The sequence below is a fragment of the Camelus dromedarius genome, chromosome 1 (genome assembly GCF_036321535.1).
Source record: "Camelus dromedarius isolate mCamDro1 chromosome 1, mCamDro1.pat, whole genome shotgun sequence".
Taxonomy (NCBI): Eukaryota; Metazoa; Chordata; class Mammalia; order Artiodactyla; family Camelidae; genus Camelus; species Camelus dromedarius.
Genome location: NC_087436.1, coordinates 83,220,671 through 83,245,240, shown reverse-complemented (window position 1 = coordinate 83,245,240; position 24,570 = coordinate 83,220,671). Strand labels below are relative to the sequence as shown.

Below are 24,570 nucleotides of genomic sequence, written 5' to 3'. Positions count from 1 at the left end.
TGGATCATATCAAATTCAAAACCGTATTTCTGTTGTTACAAAGTGAAACGCATACATTCTACTAGTTTTCTATGCACACACATTTCTTTGCTCTAAAAAACAATTCATATTTCAGAAAAGTACCTTTTGCGAGTGCAAGAGAATGATAGTCTCCACATGTGATCTGAATTATACTTTTTTCTTGTAAAATGCACTGAAACCTGATCAAAGAAAATATATTTTATGTCGATCACATAATGAAAGTCACAACATTGATGTAAGAATTACTAACTGTATTTAATTAGGATTGAAGCTCAAGAAAAATGTCAAATTTACTGCTTCACATTCAGCCATCTAAATTCATTATAAAAATAATATACATTTTAATTAGTTTAAAAGGCAAATAACATGTGTTATAAAACTATAGTATGAGGATTCTAAGACTCACAAACAATAATTTTATGATACAGGAATAATACAAGATGTAAGGTCTAATTCACATAATCTACCAGGAAAAAGTCTCACAAATCATTCCGTGATAATACATTTTTTACTAGTCTGAAAACTATTTCTGTCAATCTAACGTGGCATTAGTGTGAGGGTTGATTGAGTTAATGAATTTGAAAGTCCAATCTGGGGCTACATGGACTAATCAATCATTTCCGTTAAATGCCAAAGTAACACATGGTACGTGCGCTAGGAGACATAAGTTGATTTACAGTTTGCTGATAGAATTCACAGATTAGTTCAGAATTCACTGATGACTTAAGATGCCACTATATAAAGCAGGGGACAAAAACCATAATTTTCCTACAAAAATTATGATTGCCTTTGAGTAAAGTTTAAATAATTTTCAATGAAAGAAAAAAATTTTTCCTACCTTGCGTGTTCCATGCTATAGTTGTACTCAAATGGTTTTCCGTCTGAGGACAGAATCAGCATGTGCTCCACTCCTTGGTCCATGGAATGTATCTTCATCTTTTTTCCTAACTTAATGCACTCTGCAGAGCAAATCCAACCAGGAACTATCATCACTCTGACTGTTGCCCACTATTATTATTAATTTCATTACAATACACTTAAAACACCTGGAAAAAAATTTCACCTAGACAACTCTTGACTTAACATGAACTTCTCATTAAAGAAAATTCAAGAATGGAAAGCAGACAAATGAGCAATAACCGGTGCCTTGACAACGGATTTTTTTAATTTGGGAAAGCATTGATTCATACTTTGTTTTAAATTGAATAAATATACCTTTAAAATAGCTAATTAAATATTTGCTTTTAGATTTCTGTTTAATAAGTTGAGAGAGAGAAATTAAATTTGAAGGGACAGAAATGAAGAAGTCTGCAAAAAATATAACAACATAGCTCATTTTAGGAGTAAATATATTGTGCATTCTGAGATACCCTCTTTCCAAAAAAAACAAAGCAAATAACAATAGCCCCTCCTGACAGCTCCATATAGAAGCCAAGACCTATAGTCTTAAAAGGAAGAATTGTCTTTGGGAAATTATACTTTAAAAGGATGTTGTTAAAAGAATTTTTATTGGCATTAGAGTCTATTTAGCACTTTCTAAAAGTTAAAGATTTAAAACCGTCCACTAGTTACCACGTACTCTTACTTGTTCGCCAAAAAAAGTAGGAAAGGTTTGGGACCATTTTCTCACTTTTCAGTTCCAACGAAATAAAATCTATTCATGTAAAAATAGCAAAGCACAAACCACTTCATAATACAAATGCTAAAAGAACCGAAACAGGTTGGCAATAAAGAAAAATGGCCCAACAGATTAAAGTCGTTTAGAGACGCAGCATTTCAAACCAGTTACAAAAAAAAAAAAAAAAAAAGAAGGGGTATTGGGACACTGGGTTAGCCATTTTGGAGAAACAAATTAATCTAGATCCCCCTACGTCACTACTCATATCAAAATAATTTCCAAGTCCATCAAAAATTTTAAGTTTAAAAGTAAAAGCTTAAAATTACTATAAAGATGAGAACATTAAAAAAAACAAAAAAACAAAAAAAAAAACCTTGAAGGGAGGGAAATTGCCTAGTGGTAGAGCGCACGCTTAGGATGTACGAGGTCCTAGATTCAATTCCCAGTATCTCCATTAAAAAAAAAAAAAAAGAAAATTAAAAAAAAAAAACTTGGACTGTGAACAGCTTTCTAACATGACACAAAATCCATAAGCCTCCTTAAAATAAAAAACTGACGTAGGCCAAAAAATAACATTAAAGGCAAGCTGGGAAAAATTTTACAACATATATGACCGACATATAGTTACTCATACTCAACATTCAAAAACTCTTCCAAAAAATACTTAAAAGATTAACAACTCAATTTTTTTAAAGCAAGGCAAAAATATTAATGAGACAGTTCACCCCGTCAAAAATGCAAATGACCAACAGAAAAAAGATCCTCGACTTCGCTCAAGTTGAAAGCAAAACGAACAAAAAGTAAAATATTTTCTTCTCTCAGACGGGCAAATTTTCCAAGATTAAGAGTGTGGCGATCTGCTCCACCTCCGTAAAATCGAAGCCACAGTATCTGACCTAATCTGTACAGAGATTACCACAGAGAAGCGCAACTGAAAGCGCTCTTTAAATCGTTTGCAAATAGCATAATCACTGAGAACAAGATAACGTAAACAAGGTTCTCCCAAAATCGGAGCGGGTGTGTTCTAAAAAGAAGTGAAAAACACGCTGAACAGAAACCAATGAAAGAGGCAGCCTGGCTAAAATGAGATGCTGCCTGGCTAAGATGAGACTCCCTCCCTCCGTACGGCGGACTTCTCGCCAGCACCCTGCCCAACTCCAAGTCCACTGGGAGCAGGACTAGGGGAGCTCAGGGATGCTGCACGCGCCAAACACGAGAAACACCTGGGCCGGTCGCCTTTCTGACGTCCCCGCGGACTCCTGCGGCGTCGTGTCCCCTTTTGAGTCTCCCTTGCCGTTTGCAGAAGGACCGCACACCCACAAGTCAGGCCACTCGGGAGAGAAGCGTCCGCGTCGGCCGCGACCCCGACCCGCAGGCGCGGACCCCGGCCGCCCACCTCACTCACACCCCCAAGCCCGAGGCGGAAGGGCCGAGCCGACGCTGCCCGGCCGCACTCACTCGGCTTCCTGGCGCCGTCGCTCTCCGCCAGCAGCTGGTGGACCTCGATGCCGGCCCCGCCACGCTCCAGCACCGCCAGACGCCCGTGCGTGCAGCACATCTGGCGTGTCGCCTCGGTCCTCCGGGACAGCGCGCTGCGGAGTCCGGCGGCACTGGGGAAGAGCCAGAGCCTCGAGCCCCGCGGCTGTGCGGGACGGGACGCGAGCGTCCAGGATGCGGGGGGCCTAGACGCGGGGACCCGCCCGGGCGTCGAACCCGCGCCGCCCCGCGAACTCTTCTGTGACCTCTGCTCCATCGCCGCTTTCCCGGGCTCCACGGCCGCGCCTCCTCTCTCCGGACCTTCGGAGGAGACCAAGGGCCAACCTGCCCCGAGGCAAGAGGAGAGAGGGAGACGGCCAAGGCCTGAGAGCGTCCACCGACCCCGGACGTCGCGGTGCTGAGCCCGAGCTGGCGGAGCGCTCTGCGGCGTCGGGGAACCGCAGCCTCCCTACCCCGCCCCTGCCCAGACGCCGAGCTTCCAACGTGCTGTTTGGGGGCGGAGCCGGCCGTTCAGGGAGAAATGAAACTGATTTTTTTTTTTTTTTTAAGGGGACGGCATTGAAAAGGAAAGAGAAAGGGAAACTCGATCGATTCAAGACTGGGCTGGAAGGCTGCCAAAGTAAACAGGATGCTGGCAGATTAAGAGGTGAGTGGACAGGGCTAAGAAAGTGTCCCGGGCGGGCAGTGGCCACCTGAATTCCTGAACCAAATGGCTTTCGAGGAAACACTACAATTCCGCTAGGAGGAGCCCTGACACAGACGGACTTGCAGAATTTCCAGAAACTATCGTGGCAAGGAAAGCTAAAGTTTGTTGAGCATTCTGTTCCAGACTCTGCCACAGGATCGCGATGAAAGTGACGAAGAGAACTAGCAGTTAGTCCCACAGCCCACACTGAGGTGCCTGAGACCAGTGATCTGCTTTGGGTCAATGTATTATTTTTCCCTTTTCTAGGATTTCTTACAAGTAGAATCAAACGTCTGCAGTCTTGTGTGACTGCCTTTTTTCACTTAGCATAAGGCTTTAGAGATTCGTCCTGCTGTGTTTCATCAGTAGTTCCCTCTTTCTTGTTGTTGAATCATATTCCATTATATGGAAATAACCACAATTTCTGTATCCATTTACCAATAGGAGGGTATTTCATTCCTTTCCAGTTTGGGGCTACAATGAATAGAGGTGCTATGAATATTTGTGAACAAGTCTTCCAGTGGATAAATGTTTTCATTTCTTTGGCGTAAATACCTAAAAACGGAGTTGCTGTATCAAATGCTAAGTATAGGAATATCATTATAAGAAACTGCCACACTTTTCCAAAATACTAAACTACTTTGCATTCCCTCCAGCAATTTATGGGAGTTCCAGTCCCTCTGTATCCTTGCCAGCATTTGGTGTTGTCAGTCTTTTTAATTTAAATAATTGCAATGTCCACTATCTTATTACTGTTTTAATTTCCATTTCCCTAATGTTAATGATGTTAAGCATTTTTTCAGGTGCTTATTAGTGCTGATCTCTCTCTCTTCTTTGGCGAAGTGTTCACATCTTTTGCCCATTTATTAATTAATTAAAGTTTTTTTAATATATTTTAGAGTTCTTTGTTATATAGCAAGTCCTTTATTAGATAAGTTTTGAAATGTTTTCTACCAGTCTGTGACTTGCTTGCCTTTTATTAAAAATGTCATTTGAAGGCTAAAGTTTAAATTTTGATGCAATTGTTTTTTCTTTATCCATTTTTTTCCTTTTACATAGTTTATGCCTTTTTTTGTCTTACTTAAGAAATGTTTGCTTAACCCAAAGTAAAGATTTTCTTATATGTTATCTTCCAGAAGTTTTATAGCTTTAGGGCTTTGTTATGTTTCAGATGAATTATTCTTTCTGCTGTGAGGTAAGGGAAGAGGCCCATTTTTTTTCTTATGGATTTCCAGCTGTTTCAGTTTGCCTTTACTCATTGAAATGTTTTGGTGTCTTCATCAAAACTCTGTTGGCTACATGTGATTGGATTTATTTCTGGACTTTTTATTGTGTTCCACTGATCGGTATGTTCATTTTTTATTCCAGAACCACACTACCTCGATTACTGTGGATTCTAACTATGTCTCAAAATTGTCCTTCTTCAGTGTCCTTCTTCAGTGGGCTATTTTAGGTCCTTTGCATTTCCATATATATTTTAGGATTAGTTTATCAATTTCTACAAGACAGACTGCAAGGATTTTGAAACTGCACTAAATTAGATCAATTTGTGAAGAACTAATATGCTGATAATATTGATTCTTCTGTCCATGAGCATATCTCTGTCCATTAATTTAAAGCTTCTTTAATCTCTTCCAGCAGTATTTTTTAGTTTTCAGTGAACAAACGTATTTTTAAAAATTTATCCTTAACTATTACTTTTTTGATGATATTGCAAATGGTACTTCAAAAAATTTCAGTGTGTGATTGTTGTGAGTATATATAAATACAATTAATTTTTATAGCTTGACCTTGAATCCTGACACCTTTCTGTATTTACTTAATAGTTCTAGTAGTTTTTCAGAGGTCCCTTTGAATCTCCTACAGATAACCATGTAGTCTGTAAATAAGATAGTTTCACTCTTTCCTTTGTAATCATTATATCTTCTTTTTTCAGTTTGCCCAATTGTAAGGGGTACCTCTAGTAAAATGTTGAATAGAACAGATGAGAGACATCTTTGCCTTGTTCCCAGTTTTAGACGGAAAGTTTTCGGTCTTTCAGCATTAAGTATGTCAGCTGTGTGTAGACTCTATCAGCTTGAGGATGTTCCTAGTTTACTAAGAGTATTGATGAGCGGCTATTGAATTTTGTCCATTTTTCTTCTACCTCTGTTGAGGTAATTACATGATTTTTTGGGTCTACTATAGTGAAGTATAATGGATTTTCAAATGCGTTTCTGGACTATATCCCAGTTGGTCACAAGGTATTATCCTTTTTATATTTTGTTGGATGTTTGATATGTTAAAATTTTGTAGAAGAGTTTTGTGTCTGTGTTCATGAGAGATATATGTAGTTTTCTTCTCCTGTAATGTCTTTATTTGGTTTTGATATTAGGACAGTGCTGGCAGTGTTCCCTCTTCCGTATTTTCTGAAAGTCTGTAAAGAATTGGTACTATCTCTTCTTAAAATGTTTAGTACAGTTCACCCATTTGCATAGAAAAAGTAATTTTGGCATTGAAAGACCTGAAAAACACAACCCAGAAGTCAGGTGCCTAAGGATCCCCAGGATTTACAGGTAAAAACCTTTTCCCTCAAAATTCAAATAGAATATATCTGGGCCTTTATTCCATTTACTGTAGAAACCAGGTATGTCCCAAATAACTATGAGGATTCACTGGGGGCTTATGTTTCTGCTGACCACCTCACATTCTAGTGTCCTTGGTGAATTCTCTGTGTCTGTTCTGTCCATCCTCAGATGCCTGCACTCTCTCCCTATCAGCACCCCAGTGTGGGCTTCATAGTCTCCTTGCCCAGAGTACCCCGGACACAAGGCTTCTGTGTATGGTTTGGGATGACAACAGGCATTTATAAAATAGCTTAGAGTTTAAAATTTATTATGAGATTCAGCCATAAAAAGGAATGTAATAATGCCATTTGCAGCAACATGGACGGACCTAGAGATTATCACATCACACTAAGTGAAGTCAGAGGAAAAACAAATATCACATGATGTCACTTACATGTGGGGGAAAAAAAAAATGATACAAATGAACTTATTTACAGAACAGAAATAGACTCACAGACATAGAAAACCAACTTACAGTTACCAAAGAGAAAAGAGAGGGTGGATAAATTAGGAGTTTGAGATTAACATATATAAAACAGATAACTAACAAGGGCTTACTGTATAACACAGGGAACTACACCAATATGAATATTTAATATCCTATAATAACCTATAATTGAAAAAGAACCTGAAAAAGAATACATATATATGTTTATGTGCATAACTGAATCTCTTTGCTGTACACCTGAAACAAACCCAACATTGTAAATCAACTATACTTCAACTTAAAAAAAAAATTCAGTGACTTGCTGTTTTATTATAAGAGAATACAACTAGCACAAAATAAAAGAAAAAGCCTCAAAATACGAGAATTAGAAAAAAATTTAATATGAGATGGAATTGATCCACAAAATTCATTTCCGACATACTTATGTCTCTCCTTTAATTCCTTCTATAGCCATGATGCTGAAATATGTTTCACGTTCTTCATTTTTCCCAATTATAATTAGACAGGAGTTCCTGGCTGGGCTCAACACTTTACCAAAATAATGATATCTGCATTTAGAATGATTCTTGGAATATAGCATTGAGCTTAAGTCATTATTCAATAAGTTAATGAATCCCTTAACATTCTGATTTTTCAAATAGATTGTCTGGCTAAAATCAAAACTTTGGAGAATATGAAAATATATACCTACAAGCCTCAAAAACATGTTGAATTAATTTATAGTTTTTATTCAAACTTCAGCATGTCTTTTATATTTTCAGACAGTGTTTATTAGATGTATAAGATTTTTACAATATCTGTTAGCTTTTCATATTCAGTATATTTAAAAATAATTACTGCTCAGGAAATAATTCAGTAAAGAAGCAATCATTCTAAAAGCAAGTTTAGGGATCAGGAAATGTTGATTCACTAAAAATGTTATCCTTGACTCACTACTTTATTGTTTATCCCAACCTTTGTCAGCTAATTCTAACTAAAATCCATCAATGCTTTGCACTAAGTAGACCTAAAGAAGAAAAGGATGGAAGGGTGAGAGGACCTGAGATCTGAGACTCCCAGGGGTCACCATCACCCTGTGACTATGGGTGAGACAAATCCTTTGTTGCTGTTGATGGCTATTTGAAGTGCTTCTTCCATTCTTTCCATTGTAGAATATTTAGGGAGGTCCAGAATATTATGACAGGTCAGTGATCTTGGGAAATTTCTTTCACTGAAAGTTTCGGGACAGCGAAATACAATACCCATTTTCTGTATGCCTCTTACATGCAGTCTGTCATTTCCTGTAAGAAAAACTAAAAAGGAATAAAATTTGGTTAAGATATTTCATAGAAAGAGCAAAACGTATAATGAAAAGGAAGAAATTAATCACTTCATTCGATAAATAGTTATTGGGTCCTCTTGTGCAAAGAGAACTACATGGGACCATGTGGAGTGAAGAAAAATAATGACATTTGGTCTTTATCCTCAGTGAGTTCATGATCTAGTTGTGGGGAAATTACATATAGGAAAAGAGACTACCAAGATACAAGGAAGTTGAGTAGCTAAACTAGGAGGTGTGAGGTGAAGCTGAGACTCAAGGCAGGGTCAGAGGTGCTAGGGCAACTTTAGAGGTCACATCTGGCTGGTCAGTTCTCAAGGAGAGGAGCTGGGTGACCTTTCAAGGCAGCAGAAAAAAGCCCAAGAAAAAGCCAGAGGTAGGAAGATGTAAGTGAACTCACTGAAGGTACAGACAGTGGGTCCTCTAGGCTGAAGCAAAAGTCTCCCGTTAAGAGAGAAGATTGGTAAGGTAGCTTGGGCTTGCGGAGAAGTAGGTTAGGTTTATGGAGAAGTTGGAATTGTCCTCAGAAATCCTCAGGAACAACAAAAACAGCAAGAAGAAAGATGTGTATCTCAGGAAGAACTGAGAAATGAGATGAGAAGGTAAGACAGTAAGTCATTAAGTCTGTCCTAGGGAAACCCTAGGGTTTCCACCAAGAAAAGTAATGCTTACACCACAAGGCCACAGAGCTTAGTGGTCCAGAGCCTGGGCTTTGAACTAGACTGCTGGGCTCAAACTCTCGTTCTGAGACTCACCAGCTATCTGAACATAGGAAAGCTGCTGAATGCCTCAAGCCTCTTTTTCCTCATATCTGAAATGGGGAAAAATAAAAGTACCTGCTTCACAAGACTGCTATGAGGATAAAGGGAGGTAACAGATATACAGTGATCAGTACAATGCCTGGCATAGAATAAGCACACAATAAAAACGCAGTTGTTGTTATTATCATCATCAGTGGTCATTGCTACTATTATTATTTCTAAAATAATATTTGAGACAGCTTCCATTGTCCTAATTCCATAGGACTTTACATAATTAAATAATGGAAGGAATGTGATATAAAAGGCTCCATTAGGAGCCAACTTTCTTCACTAGAGTGAAGAAAGAGGACACAAACTGACATTGGAGGTAGAATTAGAGTCAGTATAGACAAGATAGTAAAATAGCAGTATCTTTATTACTATCATTTTCTTAAAATGAGAAACAGGCTCGTGTAAGAGGAAGAACACTGGTCTAGAAGGTGGGAAACTGGGTTCTAACCCTTGCTTTGCCATTAACATTTGTGATGCATCATTAATAATGACTTCATCTCAAGTAAGATTCTTTAAAAGATATATAATTATAGATCCATCTATTACTGTAATACTTACAGAGGAATTTTATCTTTTCATCCAAAGTTAATTTGTGGAAAGCTTTCCAAAACATCAGTATAGTATGATGTGATTTATGGTATCCTGGAATATAGCTTGAATTCTTGGGGAAAAAAGGAGAAAAATGGTTTTCAGGGGGGAATACATAGAAGTTGTGTGGAAGGATTGGGGGCACTTTGGTTATCGCCTACCTGTTCAAACTGTTCCCAGTCATAATCAGTATTTCCAACCATCGCTGTCATTAGTTCTTCAGGCTGGAAATATTTAAGTATCTCCTTGTCACAGACTTTATGAAATCCTCTCTGAAATTCCTCATAAACTGCCATAACAGAGGTGTTGAAAATGTAATCAACGTACTTAGAAACATAGTCTTTCCTTGGGGGAAGGAAAAAAAGGCCAATAACATATTTTACCCGTGACTAAAATATTCTCTACTTTGCCCTTTTTACCACTTCTATTGAAAAAGAAAAGTAAATTACTTCTGCATTGCACACCACCCTACACGACTCAGGGATATGAGAACATCTGGTCAGCTAGATGGAGGAAACTGAGAGAATACAGCAGATGAAGACTTTGTTTTGCTCCCATTTCCCTAGGGGCAGACGGATATTTCAAATACACTAATCTGAAAATGTCATTCTCCCACTTAAAATCTTTCAAAGGCTTCTCATTGCCTTTAGGGTAAATTCCAACCTCTCTAGCGGGATCAAAAAGGCCTCGGTGCTCTGACCCTTGCCCGACTCAGCAGCCTCCTCCCACTTGGATGGGCATTTCTGGCCTCACTGTCTCTCTTACGGTCAGGCCCCAGCAGGCAGGGTTTCCTCTTCACCTGGCAGCTTCCATCACTCATCAGAATTCAACACGAACAGGGCTTTCTCTGGTTGGTCCTCTATTCCTCTCTCTCTCCTCTCACAACACATCACTGTGTGAAACTTAATTCTGCAAAGGCCATCTTCTCCACTACGGAATGAATTTCCTGATGGCAGGTTTGCTACCAGAGAGGTTTTCCACCAGAGAGCCACCAGAAACATGCCAGTCTCCTACCCTTTGAGCATCCTTTGTGGACTATCCCATAGAAATAAACCCCCTCTGCGCTCCCCGGTAAGCAGCCGTGTGCTATTAAGTGGTCTACAACCAGCTTTCGTAAACGGAGAGAGAAAAAGAGGGAACCCTCATTTGCAGCATTTGCCAACTTCTGTTGTGTAACTTCCCACCACAGCTCATTTTAAGCTATTAACACTTTTAATAGTAAACCCTCAACATTTTTGAAACTTTTACAATCAGCTCTCACAAGCTCCAGCATACCACTACCTGTCACTCTCTAGTTCTTTAATTGGTTTTAATTTTCTTCAGAGAGCTCATCCTTATCTGACATCTTGTCAGATAATAATTTATTTGTGTACCGACTTTCTGCCTCACTGGAATTTAAGCTCCAGATTTTGTCTGTCTGTTGCACTGCTGTATCTCTGGCACCTGGAATAGGGTCTGGTATAGAGTAGAGGCTCAAAAATAATTGTTAAACGAGTAGTGAAAAGTGCTGCCAAGGAAATATTTAATCCTGATTCCTTTCTCCCCGTCTCTTCCCTGTAAACTTTTATCTTTCTTAAAAGATCAGGAGCTAAGATGATCATCTGAGAAGACAAAATACATTTATAAAGCATAGTGATGTAAACATGTGTATTCAAAGCAGATATACTAGGTCTCAGTACTTACTTGTTGCTTTGGTCTACAAATATAGAGCTCCCATCTGGAATTAAATCAGCATTGTTTTGGTCCCAGTGTATCTGTAGCCAAAATATATTTCAGGTACGAAACATGAAACATATTTAAGACATGATGAAAAATATTTTTAAAAAACATTCAACTATAATCTGGCTTTCACTAGTACTCACAGAAAAACATATGCCAAGTACTTCTTTAATGTCATCGGCTTCATCGTTTAGAACTTCTTGCAAATTCCTAATGAAAATTTTGATTTAAAAGTTATATTTATTGATCTTGTAAAATTTCAGAAGAAATAAATGTTCAGTGGAAAATATAGAAATGTATAAAATGCTGTGTAAATTTCTTCTCCACCTTCCCACTCCTTCTTCCTAGACTTAACCCCTAATTTACAGTTTGATTGGTCGAACCACTGCTAACACATAGACACTGCTGTGTCTTGGTGGAATTATAAAAAGAAGCCCCTTCCTCCAGACCAGTGATTCTCAAACAGGGGTGATTTTTGCCCCCTAGAAGACATCTGGCAAAATCTGGAGACATCTTTGGTTGTCACAATTAAAGGGAGAGCTGCTACCGGCATCTAGCAGATAGCAACCCCAAGTGCTGCTAAACATGCCTACAACGTCCAGGTCAGCCTTCCACAGCCCAAAATGTCAGGATTGCCAAGGTTGAGAAACCCTGCTCTGGACTGTCAGAATCCTTTTCCCCCATCTGTTGCCAACTCTATATTTTATGAAAACCTTTAAATAGTCATCAATCTGTAAGCAGAAAAATGATATCTCATTTTCGTCTGCACTTTCTTGATCACTAGTAAGGTTGAGCATATCTTCATTTTTTTGATTATATATACACATATATAGCCATATATATTTATGCATCAGAAATATTAATGCTTTGTCTATCATGTGTTGCCAGTATTTTCCTCACAGGCTATAGTTTGCCTTTTAACTTAGAACATGTATTTCTCAATCCTTAAAAAATAAAGTTGATAACATGCTGATTTATTAAAATAAATTAAATATGATTTATTAAAATAAACATAGCCTGCATGATTCTCATTAAGAATATCATACTGTCCCAAACAACTGTTTCCATCTGGATAAATTCAAGAGACCAATTTGTTGTACTGTTTATTGTACTGGCTGATAACTAGAGGAGCATTTGGCTTTTCTCCATTTTTGAACATTTACTGGATTATAAGTCATGCTAAAATTCAAATTCATCTAAAGAACATATGCATTTATTGAAACTGAAGTCTGTGTGTCTGTGTGTGTCTCTATGTGTCTGCGTATCTGTGTGTGTAACATTATTTTTGCCTGACTAACTGAGACTGACTAGATACACAGTCCTGGAAAAGCCATTATGGTTACTTACTTCCCCAAAACAGGACTGAGTTCTTTTAAATCTTCCAGTGATGGCTTTTGGTCCAGAAGTTTCTTAAACAGAGCCAGTGGGAAAGGAAGGTTAGCAACATTTAAGTTGTAAAGGGAGAGTCCACACAGCATCCCAAAGAAGAAATATCTCTTCTTCTCAAATTTAGGCTGGAAAAGGAGAAGAAAAAAATCCTTAATGTATTATAAATAATCAATAGTCCAAAGGGATAAGTATATTAGTTTAAAAAAAGTGGTTTGGTTCCCTTTTCTAAAAGTCACAAATTAGAAACAAAATGGGCTTCAGGAAAATCAAAATTTGAGATTCTCACACAAACTATAATGCAATTTAAATTTCTTCCATTGGTCAAAATACAAATGTTAAATAAATGAATTTGCTTTTTGTTCCTAATAGCACATCTGGACTACGAAAAAATATGCTCAGATAGCTTTATAAACCAAGGTTTTCACTGTTTAATTTTACAGTCTGCCTTCAAGTTTGTGTAGAAAAACGACACTAGGGAAGGAAGGGTACACTTTATCTACACTTGCAGTGGGCACCAGGCATGTCAGGTGTAGTGCAGAGGAGTGCCGTCCCCTTCAACAATGCAGCCCTGGACCCAGGTATGCTTATGGACAAGCATACGGGCCAGGAAAGGTGACTGGTGCTGCTGACCGTGAGGGTCGGTGGAAGGAGGAAGGAAAGAGTCCTGATGAAACTGGCTTCACTCTCCTCTCTGCCCTTTGTAGTCCCAGATGAGGGAAGACACTGGCCACGTCTGGCCAAGCCATCGCTGCAGCCCAACCAAGAGATCACTAGCTTAAAAATTCTGAGATTCCAGTTCCAGTGTCAGCCTTGCCATTAGCAGGTGCATGATTTTAGGCCACCCACATACTAGTCTGTGCCTCAGTCTACTTGCCCTATGTTAAAAATGCATCTGAATTTTGAAAACGAGTTTTAAAAAGTTCAATATGAGTACTCGCGAAAGGTGACCTCCTCTAACCTAATCAGTCTTATTTCCTGTATTTGTAAGGTGTCCCCTGGTCTAGTTGATTGTGCCTCTTCACTGAGCCATACACAAATCAGACTTTTGTCTCTGTGTTTTTTATCCAGCACTATAGTATAAGGCTTTAAGCCCTGAATTCATCTCTTAGCTTGGTCACTTGCAAGCTGAATGTCCTTGGACAGTTTATTTAATCTCTCTGAGACTCAGTTTCTTCATCTGTAAAATGGGGACAAACCACCTCCATCTGAGGGTTGACATAAGGTTTATTTTCCTCTTCTCCATTCCCCACCTGCATCTCTTTGATATGTTTAGTCCTTATCCTTCAATATCAACCTCAGGTCTCCACTTTTCTAAGACAGTTTTTCCAATCACTTCAGTCCCCCCGATTTCTTTTCCTCCTAATAAAGAATCTCTTATATTTGTACAGTGCCCTGAAGTTTTCATGGTACTGTCACACTTTGACGTTCTTTATCTTGTTTTATTCTCACAACAGCTCCACAAAGCAGGCAGAACAGAAATTACAGCAGCCATTTTTTAGGTGAGGAAACTGGAAACTCAGAGGGGCTAAATGACACACTCAACATCACTCAAGACTGTAAGTCTGTGCTTTTAATCCCACATGAGAGCTCCCTTCCCACCCCACCTCCCCCACCATGTTCCCAGCGACTGTTATAACACTTGAAGTTGGCAGTCCATAATTTCAAAAAATTGCTGAAGTTGCTGGTATTTCAGTCTTTTGGCTCCATCTACATATACAAAAAGTTTTGAGAGGAAAGAGATTGTGTTGTATACTAATCTGAATCTTCTATAATATTTAATACAATGTGGGAACTTCAAGAAACAGTCAATAAAAACTTGTTGATTGGTAAAAAATCTGAACACTGGCACTCCTTGACCACTTTTAGGGGTTCATTCCTTCTCAAAAAGATACAGAACACCTTTCAGTACTTTTTCAGTACTTTGTCTTCTCCTGTCCCCTGTCTTTTCCTGGACTCCAAATTCTACCACATCATTTGGAAGAACATTTGGAAGTTTATGGGTAAGGGAATGGATAAATAGGAAGTTCGACATGTGATTCTCTTTAGAATTATTTGCTCTGTGTTACTAACACAGAAATGAAGACGCTTTTTTTGGTGTTACTTCAAGAAAATGTTTACATTTCGAGGATCTTTGTAAAAATATAATCCTTGCAGAAATGAATTACCTTGTTAGAATTAGCAATTATCTCTAGGATTCTACTAACAATTTCTCCTCTAATTTGAAACACTAGATTACTGCCTCTTAAAATGTAGGAAACCACCCAAATATCCATCAGTAGGCGACTACATAAATGAAGTGCAGTACATCTAAACAATGGAATATTACTCAGCAATCAAAGGGAATGAACTATGGATACATATAACAACATGCCTGAGTCTCAATGTCATTATGCTGAGTGAAAGATAGACACAAAGGCTACTTGTAATTCCATTTATGTAAAATTCCAGGAAATTCAGACTAATCTATAGTGATAGAAGTCAGATCAGTGGTTGCCTGGGCCTGCAGCAAGGAGTAGGAGCAGGGAGGAGTAGGATCAGAAAGGGGTATGTCGAGGAGGGTAACAGCTTAGTGGTAGAGCACATGCTTAGCATGCACAAGGTCCTGAGTTCAATCCCCAGTACCTCCATTAAAAAAAAAGAATTAAAAAAAAAAAAAGGGATGTAGGAAACCCTGGGGAATGGGTATGTTCATTATCTTGATTGTGGTGATAGTTCCACAGGTATAGATGTATATAAAAGTTTATCAAATTAGACACTTTATGTGCCATTTATTATATCTCAAGTATACTTTATTCAAACTGTTTAAAACTTTGATGAGCATACGAATCACCTGGGGAATCTTATAAAATACACATTCTGACCTGGGCCCAAGGTTCTGCTCTTCTAACGCTGGAGCTTCTGCTCCATGGACCGTATTTTGAGTAGCAAGGCTCGACATGACCCAATTTTACATTAGCATGGTTTTCATGTTATAGGACACGGTATACATTTTCTGTTCTGATAAACCATAAGAAAATAAATAAAAGACTCACATTAGTAGGAAACCACATGCAGGAACCCTCTTCAGGATATATGAACATTCCATATTCTTTCTTGGTCATCTCTTCAAATATACAGTGGAAGAATTCGGACTTCACCCCTTCCCCCACAGAACGAATTTCTTTAATAAATTCAACCTGAGAAAAGAAAACACACTCCTAGGTCCAGTTTCAAAACATAATGCCTTTACTTTTAAGGAAAAGTTTCAAACCTCCTGCAGGCACCAGAGTTCCCAGAGTCCACTCTCCTGACCTCACTGCACTCTGTTCTCCCTCAGTTTGCTTTCTAAGAAGCAGATGCCATGAACCTGTTTACTGTCAGATTACAGTATAGAGAGTGCCTGGGTCCCCACACGGCCACAAGAACCAAGTGAGGTGGGATTCCAGCAAGACTTAGCATTCGCCAGTTACATTGACCAGCGTCCTGAACTAAATTTTAATGTGCCTCAAACCCCTGGGCCACTAAATTCCTCAGTTCTTCTATCTGACCTCTCTTTATCTCATCATTTAGGCTTTACAACTTGGGCTCCAGTCAATACTTACTTGGTTTCTCCTGCCTCTCCCCTCATCAGGACTGCTGACAAACACATCTCTCAGTCAGCCTGGGCCCGGCACCTTTGTAGGAACCTTCAGATCTGACTGCCCAGAGCCCTCGTGTGGGAATCATTAAGAACCAGTCCCTCTTTTCTGAAGTCTACCTTTGGACTTTGTAGTTGAGTGCTAGCCTGGCTTCCTCCTACCTCTCTGACTAACGCTTCTATACTTCTTCTCCTGCCTATTTCTTTGTATCTTTCTAATATCGTATCCCTAAGCTTCACTACAAGTTCTCTTTCTCTTCTCTTTGCCTAGAAGACCTTATTTACTGCCACTTTGATCAACTGACTCCTTGGCCACAGTCCATCATTTCCAAGGGCCTGCCTCACATTCCAACTGGATATCCCAATAAATTAAACTTACTTCCGATTTTCTTATTTCTGCTCATTTACACTAGCAAGTCTGCCTTCACCATGGTCAGGACCTGCTCAGAAAGGGCCTTGACAACCTTACCTTGTTCAGAGTCTGTATTTTGATTGGATCTGTCTTGAAGTTTACTTCTTACCTCTTTGTCATCTCCTGTAGGAGGAATCATCTTCTATGGATTTCCTCATAATCAAGACTTAAAGCAAAATAGGTACAGAAGGAGACAACAACTAGCAAGTCTGGCTCATAAAGTAGTTGCCTTGTTACCCATTAGAGCTGCAGGCTGGGAAACATACCTCTCCTCTCTGAGCCCTAACCTTCGGTTCTCACTTCTTCTCTGAGAGACTGACTCTTCCCTCATGACCAATACGGAGAAAAGCCACTCCCTTCTGGGCAGACTCCAGCTCTAATCTACAAAGTTACTCATTATTCTGTGGGCAAGCCATCTGAGGTACCACACAGTAAAACCCTACAGGTGTCCACAAAAGATGAAGTGAAGGATGGCTAGAATTGGAACCAATATAGTAGAAAGTCTATGACTAAAACTAGAGACACAATGTAGGAAAAGTATCTGTTCCACCTGCTGCTTGTTGTTTGCCTTCAAAGCCCCAGTTCTTTACCCCTTGCTGATCCGTGTCTTTTGCATGTGACTTTGCAGTTCCTCCCATTAAAGAGGCTGAGAGTATTTTGCCAGTCCTCAGTTTGGGCTCAGGTATGTGACTTGCTTTGATTACAGCATCGTTTGTCGAGTGACTGGGCTTGCTGTCTTGTACCTCTGACACTGCTGTAAGAAGAACATGCTTGAGGGTCTCAGGAAGAAGATGGAAAACATAGGAAGCAGGGCCAGACTGCCCCAGCCAGGCTAGGCTAGATCAGCTAATCCCTAGCCAACTCCCAACCAGGTGAACAAGTACAGATGAAATCTGCAAAGCCACCCAGATGAATTCAACCTACATCAACCAGACCCTCAGCCAAACTGCAGGTTTGTAAAATTATTGCTATTTTAAGTCATTACGCTTTGGGATGGTTCATTACGCAGCATTTCTGTAGCCATCAGTAACTAATAGTTAACTCATAACCCCAATGTTCAATTAAACATCCCATAGCTTTTCTCTGAAGGGTAAGCAAGGAATCCTGGCACCCGTTAGGCTTGCAAACTGTAGTTGCAAATGCAGGCTCTTCTCTGCTATATTATATCAGTGTTTTCCTCCCATATTAGTAAAAATGTCCAATGAGACTTTTTACTGTACCACTAATACTTTCCGGAGGTCAGTGGTTTCAGCTTGGCTTAACTGACGCAGAGCATCTTCAACTAGGTGACTTCGTCTGACTCTAAGTGTAAATGGAAGTGGTGGAGGGAATTCAGCTTCTCCTGAAAGAATCATTTGCCAAATTTTTTTTCCTTCTGATTCCTAGAAAAAGAAATATTTTAGGAATTCTCATAGGGATACTAGGAATTGTTTAATATTTCAAATGAACATATTTTATAAAGCATTCATTTATGCCTACCATTGCTATATGTACTCATATTGTAATTATTTAAGGAAAAGAGCACTGTATATACACTATGGAAGATAAAGAGATCATAGGAGCTGTGAAACTGAGAAACCTAGGAGTTGTGTATACAACTCTCTTGGGGCCTGTCCTGCAACAGTGACAGTGGACACTAGCTATCCTACTTCAGGTTCCCAGGCTGAATGTGGTTGTCCAGTTAAGCTCTTTACAAGCATCTCAGAGAAGTGTGCATGTGGCTGTAGGCTTGGGAAAGCCCTGTCCCAGATTTCTGCCGCACTAAGTCCTAGGAAGTTTATATGTGATGCCACTAGATTCTTCTGCTTTTTCCTTAAGATGTTTATTGTAAAGAAATTCCAGATTTGTAGAGAAATAGAACAAGTGCCATGTCTGGTCCTTCCTGGTGGTGGGTCATCTCTTCCTGTGGCCCTGGAGTCTGCAGCTCTGGGACGCTTCAGCGAGACCGACTGCTGGGCAACATGTCCCGTGGCTCTGAGTGACAAGGACTGGCCAGCAGTGTCCTCCACTGATTGTCGCAAGAAGTGTATGTGGCCTATTGTGGGCCAACCCTTCTCTCACCTAACCGAGAATTGGACTAGAAACCTACAGCTTATCTTATTTCCCAGTGTCTCTACTCCCCTTCTCCGTGGATTGGTTTCCCCTTCCTGCATGGATGTATTTGAATCAGTAATGCAGTTTGGAGCTTACAGCTTTGACTATGCTCATCATCTCTCCTTTGGAGAACAGGATTCTGCAGGCTGCTTTCTGACTTCACCCTTGACAACTACAACTAGAGCTTTCTTGTCCTCAAACCTCTCCTAGTGCTTCATGGTATGCAACCTGCCTGGGTCCACTGTCCACTCAACCCTCACTAACAGAGTAGACAGGTTAGACAGAGCACTGCTGTTGAAGAAAATACCATGCAGGGAAGGATTTAATTTATTTTCTCCTGTAACCAGGGATGTTAGGGAAAAAATTTTTAAGGAGTAGTTGGGAAACAAAAGAAGAGATGATTCAGTCAAATTTTCTTGTAAATATGCAGACGACAGATACTAACAATAGGAACTAGAGGAAGAGTCCTTATCTACAGAATGCTTTTAGCAGAATGTACCTTATCCATCTAGGTTGCTTATTACAAATAAACTGTGGATGTATAAATTTATGAGGCCATGGCTCACTGGAAAATGCCATGTAAACTTTATAATCAATAGAGTTTATAAAGGAAATACTTGATAACTGAAAAGGCTCCTTTTCTGCATATGATGTCCTAGGCTTCTCCATGTTTCACCTAGATGGCCTAGATCCTTTGAATTATTAATGAAAGTAATAGGCATGATTTCTGATTCTTGCGAGTCTTTAAAATATAAATATCACAGATAAACAGATACAAACCTTTCCTGAGAAATGGCCTACAAAACAAATCTCAGCAATCAGAAAATGTTTGGAAAATCTTTAGCATAATGTCTGGGGGTGAGGGGTACGGTGAGCATTATAAATACTAAGTCTGATGGTGGTAACAGAGACAAAATAGCACATAAATGTTGTGTGGGAATAATGCAACTACTAGAAAAGAAGCAGAAGGGAGGCTAGGTAGAAAGCAGAATAAACTCAGTGAATGACTCATAGGCATAATCTGGTAATAAAAGCTATCAGCTGTGGCTTATAAATCAAGCTCCAAGACTCTTTAGCAAATATGAAAATCTAAAGACTACCACTAAGAACATAATAGTAACTAAAACTGGATTGAGGAAGAGAAGGAAGAAGGAGAGAAAGAACAATTACTAGATAATTTCAGTATTGCTGATAATAGAACAATGAATATTATCTAAAGAGTATGAGGACTCAGACATTATATAATAATAAGAAACACAATTAAACTTAAACTTAAATGTCACGATTAACACATCAAATTGGAAAAGATCACAAAGCTTAGTTAACACTACATTGGTGAGAGTGTATGAAAGAGGCATTTCATACATTGCTAGAATTAACATAAATTGATGCAACCTCTATGTACAGTAATTTGGCAACATTTAATTATTAAAGAAAAAACATTAAGCATCATTCTACCTATGGATATGGAAGCAACCTAAGTGTCCATCAGCAGATGAATGGAAAAGAAGATATAGTATATCCATACAATGCAATACTACTCAGCCATAAAAAAGAAAATTTTGCCATTTGCAGCAACATGGATGGATTTGGAGGGCTTCATGCTAAATGCAGTTATGTGAGACAGAGAAAGACAAATACTGTATGATATCACTAATATATGGAATCTAAAATATAACACACTAGTGAATAAAACAAAAAAGCAGCAAACTCACAGATATAGAGAACAAACTAGTGGTTACCAGTGGGGAGAGGGAAGAAGGGAGGGGCAATACAGGGGTAGGAAAGTAAGAGGTACAAATTATTAGGTATAAAATAAGCTAAAAGGATATATTTTACAACATGGGGATATAGCCAATATTTTATAACAACTATAAATGAAGTATAAAATAAAAAAATTGTGAATCACTATATTATACATCTGTAATCTACATAATATTGTACAGCGACTATACTTCAATTTAAAAAAAAAAAGAGTTTGATGGGAAACATTACCATGGAAGAACCAAGTGGTCACCACCTGAACCCACTGATGATCTCAGCATGAACAAATGTGAAACAACCAGAAATAATGCACTGAGTATGGAGAAGTGAAAAGAAGTTGGGCCTGGGATTTGCTTTACGTACTTTAACAAAAATAACAACAAATACAAAAACAACAAAAATGACAGATGAAGAAAGTATGGCAAAACGTCAATGACTTATAACGCTTTGTGCTGGGGTTCAATATACCATTATCTCTATTTTGTATATGTATGAAAATTTTGCATAATAAAAAGTAAGACATACATACCAGCATTTTTATATGGGAATCAGCTTGTAATAATCTAATTTTGGAGAGCAAATTAAAGATAAATGGATAATCACTGAAAATAGTGGGACTGAGGTTTTCTTCAAACATCTAAAAATTAAAAAGAGGTAACAGTTTTGATAATCAAAAGAAAAAAATACTTCATTCCTTTATCTCATCACCTTAAATTATTTCCCTCCATAGTTTTCAGAATCTGCTTTTAAGAATACAAGTTACCCAGAAACAAATTCCTAAGAAAATCCATTTGTTTTGCGACTGAAAGATGTTTCAGTTTTCTGCTTTAGCAAATTAAGCATTGCAGTGAGAAAATTTTCAAATCTTAATTTATCAATGAGACACCTACATAGCTACTAATTTGTCTCCCTTGAAAGTATGAAAAATTTCAGAAAGTAGAAATGTTATTCTTACCAGGTTGTTATTCCTAAAGATCACTCTTGTTCTCTCTTGATAAAAGTTCAAACAAGTGGAGAGTTCACTTATGTTGAAAGCATTTTCTGATAGTCGACGGTTAGCTTTGTTTACCTTAAAGATAATAGGACCTGTGAATTTTATTTTCTATCAATAAATGATTTAATCTATTTTATATATGGCTAGTATATAGATAATTAGAATAAACCTCTATAAACCCCATGCATTTGTCAACGATGAAGTAGAGTTCTATAAAACTTCCATTTTTTGATCTGTAATGTCTCCAATTTTCATACATATTGTAAAAGGTATAAAATGTTTACAGCAGACATTAGTAAACCAATTCTTAGGGCACAGTTTCACTGGAAACAGTTTCTAGATCTTGAGAATAAAAGCAGCAAAAACAAAAAAAATCCAATGTACTTTCGACAAATTCAAGCCTTTCTCTGTGAATTAGTGAATATTAATTTAGCACACACTATTTGTCAGGCATGAGACATAGCATAAGCTGAAAACTGTCCTGGCTTACACATAGGTTACTGTCTAGTAGAGCAGTCAACAAACTCTTTCTTAAATCCAGGTGGTAAATATTTTGAGCTTGGGACTATATAGTTTCTAGTGCAACTATTCAACCCTTCCATGGCTGTAGCACAAAACAACCATAGACAGTATGTAAATAAGTGAGTGTGGATGTGTCCCAATAAAACTTTATTTGTAAAAACAAGAGGCTGTCCATGGGCACAGATTGCCAACCCATGGTCTAGTAGGTAAAAACAGCAAGTAATTAGGCACACAGGATACAGTTTTGATTGTAGAAGGACTTAACAGGGTTCAAAAGAAGGCTTCCCAGAAGAAGCAATGCTGGAAAAGCAATGATCTAAGTAAGCCTCCATCACATCCAATTAATCTAAATTAATCCAAGAGTTAGAAACCAGGAAAAAAGAAATCTAAGAACTTAAATTAAGGAAATAAAAAGCAGACATACAGGATAGAAGATCAACAAATTAAAAGGTTGCATCTTATGGAAAAAGACCCCACAACTTCCTTGTAAGACTAATCTAGGAAAAAAGGTAAATAACCAATATCAGGAATGAAAAATGTGATGAAACTACAGATTGTGATGCATACTTTTTCCTAATGAAAGGAGTCTATTACCCAACATCTTTTTAAGCCCTCATACATTTTCTTATTTTTTAAATCCCCAATTATTTTATGTCAAACATTTCCCTTTTATAGATTACTTTGAAAAATATTTGACTCCTCATGATTCTTATTTGTGTTCTTAAAACTCTGGCCATGCACAATAACACCAAAAACAATAAAATACTTAGGAAAAACTTTTAGCCAGGAAGATGAAAGATCTATACTTTGAAAGATCATGATAAAAGAAATTGAAGAAAACACAAAGAAATGAAAAGATATCCCATGTTCATAGACTGGAAAAATATTGTTAAATGTTCATACTACCTAAAGTTGTCTGTAGACTCAATGTAATCCCTCTTAAAATTCCAATGACACTTTTCATGAAATAGAAAAAACAATTCTAAAATTTGTATGGAACAACAAAAGGCCTTGAATAGTCAAATCAATTCTGAAAAGAAGAAAAAAATTGGAAGTATCACACGTCCTGATTTACAACTATACTACAAAGCTATAGTAATCAAAACAGTATATGGTACTGGCATAAAAACAGACACATAGACTAATGGAACAGAAACAAGAGCCCAGAAAGAAACCCTCACATATTTGGTCAATTTATATTTGACAGTGGAGCCAAGAATAATCATTGGGGAAAGAATAATCTCTTCAATAAATGCAGTTGGGACAACTGAATAACCACATGCAGAAGAATGAAACTGAACCCCAATTTTACACCACTCAAAAAAATTAACTTGAAATGGATTAATGAATTAAACAGAAGACCTAAATCGTAAAACTCTTAGAAGAAAACATCAGGGAAAAGCTCCTTGACATTGGTCTTGGCAATGATTTTTTTGGGGTATGACACCAAAAGCACAAGCAACAAAAGTAATAATAAATAAATGAAACTACATCAAACTGAAAAGCTTCTGCATAGCAAGAAATAACCAACAAAATGAAACGGCGATCTATGGAATGAGAGAAAATATTTGCAAACCATATATCTGATAAGGAATTAATATCCAAAATATATACAGATGTCACATAATGGAGCAAAAAAAGAAAAAAGTCAAACAATCCCATTTAAAAATGGGCAGAGGAACTGGACAGACACTGTTCCAAAGAAGTCATACAGATGGCCAACAGGTACATGAAAAGTTGCTCAACATCACTAATGATCAAGGAAATGCAAATCAACACCACAATGCAATATCGCTTCATACCTGTTAGAATGGCTGTCATCAAAAAGAACACAAATAATGTTGGCAAGGATGTGGAAAAAAAGGAACCTTTATGCACTGTTAGTGAGAATGTAAATTGGTGTAGCTACCATGGAAAACAGTATGGAGATTCCTAAAAGATTAAAAATAGAACCACCATATGATCCAGTAATCCCACTTCTAGGTATATACCCATGATATGAAATAACTCTCTCGAAGAGGTATCTGCAGTCCCATGTTCATTGCAGCATTATTTTAGAACAGCCAAGACAGAGAAACAACCTAAATGTTCATGGACAGATGAATGGATAAAGAAGATGTAGTGTATATATATAATGGAATATTATTCAGCCATGAGAAACATAGAAATTCCGCCATTTATGACAACATGGACAGACCATGAGGACATTATGCTAAGTGAAATAAGTCAGACAGAGAAAGACAAATATAGTATGATACCACTTATATGTGGAATCTAAAAAAGACAAACTTATAGAACAGAGTAGAATGGTAGTTTCCAGAAGCTGGGGGGTGGGGGAAATAGATATTGGTCAAACTTCTAGTTATAAGATGAATAAGTTCTGGGGAGTCTAATGTTTAGCATGGTGATTATAATTAACAACACTATACTACACAGTTGAGGGTTGCTAAGAGAGTAGATATGAAGT

The 24,570-nt window shown here is 38.1% G+C and overlaps 2 protein-coding genes across 8 annotated transcripts in view; both read right to left on the bottom strand.

The window, feature by feature from the left end:
- HERC5 (HECT and RLD domain containing E3 ubiquitin protein ligase 5) overlaps window positions 1-3,588 on the bottom strand; it is a 37,869-nt gene extending 34,281 nt beyond the window's left edge. For both annotated transcript variants that reach the window (XM_031433767.2, XM_031433769.2), the window contains exons 1-3: window positions 3,098-3,588; window positions 860-980; window positions 124-200 (exon numbers count right to left, since the gene is read on the bottom strand). In XM_031433767.2, the coding sequence (XP_031289627.1) occupies window positions 124-200; window positions 860-980; window positions 3,098-3,392 (493 nt within the window). In that variant the 5' untranslated portion in view covers window positions 3,393-3,588. The remainder of the gene's footprint in view (window positions 1-123; window positions 201-859; window positions 981-3,097) is intronic.
- Window positions 3,589-7,231: 3,643 nt separating this feature from the next.
- Window positions 7,232-24,570, bottom strand: part of HERC6 (HECT and RLD domain containing E3 ubiquitin protein ligase family member 6) — a 44,820-nt gene continuing 27,481 nt past the window's right edge. For 4 of the 6 annotated variants that reach the window (XM_064486291.1, XM_031433801.2, XM_064486309.1 and 1 more), the window contains exons 14-23: window positions 21,543-21,656; window positions 21,117-21,224; window positions 17,950-18,111; window positions 15,734-15,877; window positions 12,660-12,826; window positions 11,456-11,522; window positions 11,277-11,347; window positions 9,755-9,938; window positions 9,564-9,666; window positions 7,232-8,167 (exon numbers count right to left, since the gene is read on the bottom strand). In XM_064486291.1, the coding sequence (XP_064342361.1) occupies window positions 7,944-8,167; window positions 9,564-9,666; window positions 9,755-9,938; window positions 11,277-11,347; window positions 11,456-11,522; window positions 12,660-12,826; window positions 15,734-15,877; window positions 17,950-18,111; window positions 21,117-21,224; window positions 21,543-21,656 (1,344 nt within the window). In that variant the 3' untranslated portion in view covers window positions 7,232-7,943. Of the gene's footprint in view, window positions 8,168-8,865; window positions 9,005-9,563; window positions 9,667-9,754; window positions 9,939-11,276; window positions 11,348-11,455; window positions 11,523-12,659; window positions 12,827-15,733; window positions 15,878-17,949; window positions 18,112-21,116; window positions 21,225-21,542; window positions 21,657-24,570 lie in introns of those variants that run through there. The other 2 variants (XM_064486313.1, XM_064486317.1) reach the window with 2 other exon arrangements.